The sequence below is a fragment of the Humulus lupulus genome, chromosome 5 (assembly GCF_963169125.1).
Source record: "Humulus lupulus chromosome 5, drHumLupu1.1, whole genome shotgun sequence".
Lineage (NCBI taxonomy): Eukaryota > Viridiplantae > Streptophyta > Magnoliopsida > Rosales > Cannabaceae > Humulus > Humulus lupulus.
Window position 1 is genome coordinate 87566707 of NC_084797.1, and position 7598 is coordinate 87574304.

The 7598-nt window shown below is 39.6% G+C and overlaps 1 protein-coding gene across 1 annotated transcript; it reads left to right on the plus strand.

Moving 5' to 3' along the window:
* Positions 1–491: 491 nt before the first annotated feature.
* Positions 492–3491, plus strand: LOC133779282 (uncharacterized). The gene is made up of 5 exons (XM_062219261.1): positions 492–618; positions 760–1577; positions 1749–1980; positions 2494–3046; positions 3188–3491. The coding sequence occupies exons 1-5, from the start codon at positions 492–494 to the stop codon at positions 3489–3491; spliced, it is 2034 nt and encodes a 677-aa protein (XP_062075245.1).
* The last annotated feature ends 4107 nt before the right edge of the window (positions 3492–7598 follow it).

Here is a 7598-nt window from a genome sequence, read left to right on the forward strand (position 1 = left end):
GAGCTGCTCGGGATTTGGGCATACTATGGCAGAGTGTAAGAAGGACCTTGAGGCAGTTTGGGTGGAAAAAATTACTCACCCTACTGAAGAGAAACAGCTGGACAGTACAGAAAATTTAGAGGGAGCTAAGGAGGGGATTACGAGCAAGCAAGAGGAGGGTTCTACAGCTACTGTTGAAGCAAAAGCAGATGAAGGTGTTGTGTCTATTCCAGAGGAGACTACTTCTGGGCTGGCTGTAGAAAAGAATAAGGAGGGGCAATGGCTTACACCCAGGCGGGTTAGTTCTCAGAGACAGGGTAATGCTACTGGTGTCATTTAAAGGGCTGGGTTGGCTCAAGCTCAGGGTAATCACTTTGGTGTATTGCAGGATCAGGAAAGGGGAAACAAGGTGGGGAATATTGCTACTAGTTCTTCTAATGGATAACTGTCCCGTTTTGAGTTGGAATATAAGGGGGCTGAACAGATTGAATAAACAAATTTCAATCCAAGATATGTTTAGGAAAAATAAGGTTGGTATTGGTGGTTTAATGGAAACTAAGTTGCAAGGGAGGAAAATTGACGAGTTCATGGAACATAGATTTCCTAATTGGGACTATTTTTCTAGCCCAAACACAGAAGGTAGGCTGTTGATTCTATGGAGGAAGGGAATAGCTAATGTGAGCATCTCGGAAGACTCTCCCTAATTGGTTCACTGCCAAGTCAGTGTGGTTGGTCACAAGACTAGCTTCTTTGTCACGTTTTTCTATGGATTCCACTCAGTTGATACAAGGAGGAGCCTGTGGCGTGATCTATCTCGTATATCTCTTTCTGTCAATGCTTGGATGGTCATTGGGGATTTTAATGCACCATTTTCAGCTGGTGATATATCTAGTGGCTGCCCTATAGCTAGCTCTGAATTGGGGGATTCTATTGGGTGGAAATCTATTGCTAAAGTAGAGGCTATTAAAAGTATGGGTTCTTACTTCACATGGACAAATAATCAAGATGGTTTAGCTAGGATCTATTCCAAAATTGATCATGCAATTAATGAAGATTGGCTGGATGTTTTTCCTCAAAGTTTGGCTGTTTTTCAATGGGAGGTGGTGTCGGATCATTGTTCATGCATTGTTTCTAATATTGCCTTGAAGTCTATGGGAACTAAACTTTTCAAGTATTATAATTTTTGGTCCAGTCACCCGGATTTTAATCAATTAGTATTGAAGAGCTGGAATGCCCCTGTGCAAGCATCTGGTTTGAAGGCTATTTTTGCTAGGCTTGTTCGGCTGAAACATCAACTTAAGAAGCTTAATAGGGACTGGTTTGGGGATGTGGGTCTAGGCTATCAAGTGGCTATGGAAGCTCTTCAAACTGCCCAGTTTCAAGCTCAAGCGAGGCCTCTCGACTTTCAGTTACAAGAGGCAGTCAGGGAAAAGGCTTCAGAATTTCACTATCATGAACAGATTTATCATAGTTTCCTAGTCCAGAGAAGCAAGATCAATTGGATTAGGAATGGGGATGTGAACTCCTCTTTCTTTCATGCTTTCCTGAAGAAGAGGAAAGCTGTGAATTCTATTGGTTCATTTATTAATGAAAATGGGGTATTGATAGATGATTTCTAGGAGGTGATAGGCCATTTTGTTGAGCATTTTAAAAGTCATTTGGGCAGTTCCAGCTCGGCTACAGGGTTAGTAGATCAGCGTTGTGTCACGTTAGGCTCTAAGCTCTCAGTGGAACATCAACTTTATCTTTTGAAACCCTTCTCGGCTAAGGAAATAAAAGCAGCGTTGTTTAGTATTCCTAATACTAAATCGCCTGGTCCTGATGGCTATGGTTCCGGTTTCTTCAAATCTATGTGGAAGGATATTGGTCAGGATATTTGCTCAGCAATTACTCATAGTTTCGCCATGGGCCATTTTCCTAAAGAGCTGTATGAAACAACTTTATCCTTTATTCCTAAAGTTGCGAATCCAGCTAGGGCCTCCGATTACAGACCTATCGCTTGTTGCTCGACATTATATAAGGTCATGGCTAAGTTGTTATGTTCCTGACTGGTGGTGGTGCTTCCTTATCTCATTCAATCGAATCAAGGCGCTTTTGTTCGGGGTAGATCTATAGCTCATAATATCATGATTCTTCAAGACTTAATTAAGAATTATGGTAGAGCGACTACATCTCCTCGATGTGCGATCAAGATTGACCTTAGCAAGGCGTATGATTCGGTAGATTGGCATTTTTTGGAAAACTTACTGAAGGCTTTATGTTTTCCATCAAAGTTTATTAGTTGGATCATGAAGTGTATCAGGACTACTTCTTATTCTCTTTTGATTAATGGCCGGGTTCAATGCATTTTCAAAGGAGGTAAAGGTTTGCGGCAAGGGGACCCAATGTCCCCTCTTCTCTTTGTTCTCATTATGGAGTACATGACCAGATGCTTACAATCTGATGGCAGGTCCTCTACATTTCGGTTTCACCCGATGTGTAAGAGCTTGAAACTTATAAATCTATGTTTCGCAGATGATGTAATCCTGTTTTGTAAAGGCTCTGTAGAGGCTGTGACTGTCCTAAAAGACTCTCTTATGAAGTTTAATGATGCTTCTGGGTTGGCTATTAATTCTAAGAAGTCCCAAGTTTATTTTGGAGGGGTAATAGCAGAGGATAGGATTGAGATTCAGCAGGTTCTGCAACTTCCAGCTGGGTCCTTTCCTTTGCATTATCTTGGAGTGCCATCGAGGCCTACAAAATGGAAGCACATGGACTGTGAAATCATTATCCAAAAGATGAGAGTGAAGTTGTTTTCCTGGTCAAGTAAACACCTATCTTATGCAGGTCGTTTACTTCTCATTCAAACTGTCTTGGCTGGTTTAAGGAATTTCTGGATGTCTGTTTTCAACTTACCTCAAAGTATCATTAAGGAAGTGGAAAAGTTGTGCAGGCAGTTTCTTTGGGGGGCCTCAGGAACTCGAAGCAAGTTTCATTTGGCTTCTTGGTATCAAGTTTTCTTGCCTAAGGCGTACGGTGGTCTTGGTCTTAGGGATGGTTCTAGCTGGAATAGGGCCCTTCTCGCCAGGTATATATGGGCTATTTCGACCAAACAAGACTCTCTTTGGGTTAAGTGGATTCAACATGAATACCTAAAGGGGGTGAACTTTTGGGATTAAGTTTTGAAGCATGATAGTAGCTGGTATTGGCACAAGCTTTGTCATCTCAGGAATAGGTTCTGTGAAAGAGAGATCCTGGCTGCTGGTTTATCAGGGATATTCAAGCCTTCTAAGCTGTATAACAGCTCCCTAAACCAGCAAGTTGTAGCTTACAAGAATGGGATCTGGTGTCGCACTATTCTCCTTAAGCATAGGTTTTTATTATGGATGGCTGTAAACTCATTCCTCCTAACTAGAGACAACTTGGCCAAATGTACCATTGACAGCCTTCTGTGCCCTGTTTGTGAAGACCAGTGGGAAAGTCACAGCCACCTATTCTTTGACTGCTGTTTGTCCAAGAAAGTACTGAAGTGAATATTTTCCTGGCTGGGTTATCGAGCTTGGGCTTCCAGCTTCTCGGTTTGGACCTTGGGGCTTAGTGTTAGCCAGAAAAACAGATTGAACATGACCATAAATATGATTCTTGCAGCTGTAGTTTATCAAATTTGGAGGAATAGAAATAGATGCATATATGATGGTTTCTCTCTCACAACTAACTGTATAGCTAAAGAAGTAATTACCTTAGTTCAATACAGAATTTATAGTGTTCATAGTAGGAAGATTCTTCCTCATTTTAAGCTTTTTTTAAGGAAACTTGCTTGTTAGTTCAATGAGGTAGTTGGTAGTCAGGTTGTATTCGGGTTCCTTCTGGGCTTTTTGCCTTGGTTGTAATTGCTTGTTTGATCAATGAAGCTATTTTCTTCTTGACCAAAAAAAATTATTTGAATTATTGTTGTTTAATTTGAGGTAAAAAATGTTGTATTATTGTGCTTAAATGTTAAATATAAATTAAGTTATAATTAATATTTTCAAAGAGTTAACTTGATTTATTTTATAGTTGGAAATATTTTATTATGATTTATTTTATATTTATTTTGTAGGGAATTTATGACATTTTTGGGCTTTGAAAAGTAAGGAAAAGAAAGTAAGGAAATATGGCACTTTTAAAATGCCATAAGACAGCAAGCCTGCACCCAGCTAGCCCAACCACTTGCCTCCACGCAAGACCCACCCGAAGCCCCTTCGGCCCAATCTACCACCAGAAGCCTTCAACCCTTTGCACCCCACAGTTTCCCTTCACAAGCCAACTGCCACCCAGCCTGCATGAAGCATCTTCCCAGCCATCTGGCCCAACAACCTTCGGCCCACGCCGAAGCCCACTAGCTGCTGCTCCACTTCCTCCAGCTGCTCCGCCCGCTAGCACACTTCGGCCCACCACGCCAAGCGAAGCCCACCTGTCTCAGTCCAGCCCAATTCACCCCTCTGCTCCACTCCCTTCGACCCAAGCACGCCAGAGCCCACCTCACAACCCCAGCTGCTCCCCTGCTTGTCCCAGCCACCACCAGCCCTTTTGTGTTTATTTTAGCCCAACAATTTCAACATTGTCCCCTTATTTCCAAAAATACCATTTTTACCCAAACTTTTCTACACATTTTACCCCAAAATCATCATTTCACCTTAAAATTTACCCCTACTTACCTTATTATTCTTCATTTCAAATTTAATTTAATCAATTTAAATTGATTATTTTAAACACTTTTTTTGGCTATAAATAAGGGATTTGGGAGTGCTTATTTTAGGGGAGGTCATACCACAAAATTCCTACACTTGGAAGACCACTCCATTCTCTTCATCTTTTTGGTCATTTTTTCTATGAATTTTTAGAGGAAAAATTTAGGCGTTTCTCCAAATTTTCCTATTTATGTTTGTAATTTTTGGTTTGTAATTTCTATGCTAGTTATGAGTTTCTAATCTTTTTAAGATTATTAAGGTCATGATGAAACAATATGTAACTAGATAGTATTTATGTTGTGTGTTGATTTCCCATTTTGTGCAATAAAGTTTATGGATTTTCTTCTTCAAATATTTTCCATCATCTTAAATATCTTGTATTTTTTATTGTTAGAACATATTTACACTTTGTTCTTCATTAGTGCAAAACCATAATATTTTTTGTGTAAGATGTGTCATTAAATTGTACACATCCAATGCTTAGAACAAAAATATTATGTTTTTCCTTATAAATAATGTTATTTGATTTTTTATTGTTTCATTAGGTTGATTCACATTAAATACTTTGAAATTATACTTTTTGAAAAGTGAAGAAAAATCATATCTTTTTAGAAGTAATTTGTGCTTAAAATTATAAATCTATGTGGAAAATGATAGTTTGACTTATTTTAACTATCACTAAAACTTGGGAATCAATATACTTATATATATTATTGAACTTATATTTTGTGGATTCTAATGCCTTAATAATCTTCTTTTACCATATTGATTTCTACTGTTATTTATTTTTATATATTGTCTTTAATTTCTTTATTATTGTCTTTTATTTTATTTTCATTATACAAAAATCTCATCAATCTTTGGAGCTAGGTTAGAATTTATTAATTTTGATTTAAAATAGTTTTCTTTTTTATTTTAGACTACTCATTTGGGTTCGATCTCGTGCTTACACGAACACTATATTTCATATACGATTCGTGCGCTTGCGAGTTATAAATTTTTAACACATACCCATTTTGGGTCCATCACACCCCGAGCCCGGTGATTAATCCCATTATGATCAAACCGCTAACTTACATCCTAGGGTCGTTTCATGCCGAATAGCTCAAACATATCCACATAATAATGTGGTCTCATCCATATATCACATACAAGCACATAAATATACAATTACACTCTCAATGGCCAAAATTACCAAAATGCCCTTCTAATGAGAAGTGGGCCCACATGCACGAAATTATCATCCTATAATAACATAACTCACATAACCATGCATGTAATCACACAATTGCACATAATATCACATAATTCCATAATTTTCCATCCCGACCCCCTAATCAAGGCCCTATGCCTTATTAGGAAATTTGGGACGTTACACAGCCTAAGAGGCTCAGTTGGACCAGGAGCTCGAGGATAAGCACCAGGCAGGGATAGAATCATCTTTGCAAGATCAGGGTAAATCCCTCGTTATAGTTTAAAATGTTACGTCTATAGGGGATGGGGTAAGTCCTGAGCATGTGTGGCCTTCTTTGCCTTTTACTTAACAAATTTTTCATACAACAGTTAGTAATGATTCACATTAGACTTATACAATGCTCAAGGTTTGTCTCAAATTTTTTAACATAAATGGGTCTAAGTCTAGGAGACTTAGGTCTTGTGTGTCCAAGTTTATGCAACTTGGGACTTGTGCTCAAGTCTTGGCGACTCAGGTTTTGAAAGCCCATAATAATTTTGGCTCTCAAGATCAGTGTTGCTTCGTGGGTGCTTGGTCCTCGGGAAGTAGCTTTGAGTTTAGGAAACTTAGGTAGCTTGTATCCAAGTTTAGGATACTTGAGACTTGTATCCAAGTCTACGGGACCCGGGCATTGTTTGCTTAAGTTTAGGCAACTTAAGGCTTGTGCACGAGTCTAGGCAACTCAGGAGAAGGAGACCTTTTACCATTTTGAAAGTCGGAAACTCGGTATTGCTTTGCGGGCCCTTGGTTCTTGGGAAGTACTTTGGGTTCTCCACCCTCAGGTGATTTACGTTTTGTTCCTCGAAGTCTTGTGACTCTAGGTTTACTCTAGGGTGCCCGTGTAGGCTCCTCTAACTGAGTTCCATAGGTCGGGCTTCTTAGGAACTCTAGCATGCTTTATGAAACTAGATTTACTCTGAGGCACCCATACTAGACTCCTTAAATTGAGTTCCCTAGGTCATGCTCTGCGAGCGGTTATCTCGTAGGGTGACTATCTCACTTATGCCCCCCAAGTGATCGGAGACTAGTCTGTATTCACTTGTCCAAGGCAGCGAGCGAGTTCTCCTCGGGTAGTAAAACTTATATAATAAAAACTTAAAAATACATCCAAATTCTCTGAATTTCATCTATCGTATTTTCCACACATGATTTCCATTAAGTTCTTGTAGGCTATATATGATTCATAAAATTTAGAAAATACATAAACTACTTGCATCGCTGGTAATACTGGTGAAGGTGCTCGACATTCCAGGCATGGGGTACCGATTCCCTGTTAAGTCGGGCCAACTTGTATGTTCTACGACACATGGTGCTCTTGACTTGGTATGGACCTTCCAAATTAGGGCCCAACACTCCAGTAGTTGGGTCTTGGGTTGCCAAGAAAACTCTTCGCAACAACAAATCTCCGACCTCAAATTTACTGTGGTTCTTGAAGTATAGTGTGGTTCATGGTCAGGTCATGATACGAACCACGCCAACAAGTGTGACGAAACCCGACACCAAATATGGAACAGCCACCAAGAACATACGAGATTGGAATGGAACCGCGACCCAATGCTTAGCCAAGCACGAACCTTGGTATGAGGAAGACGCCACAAACGGTGATGGAATCCGTTTGATAAGTCAGGATGAACGCCACAAGGAATCTCCTTGATAAGTTCAAAAGTTTCTTCAAG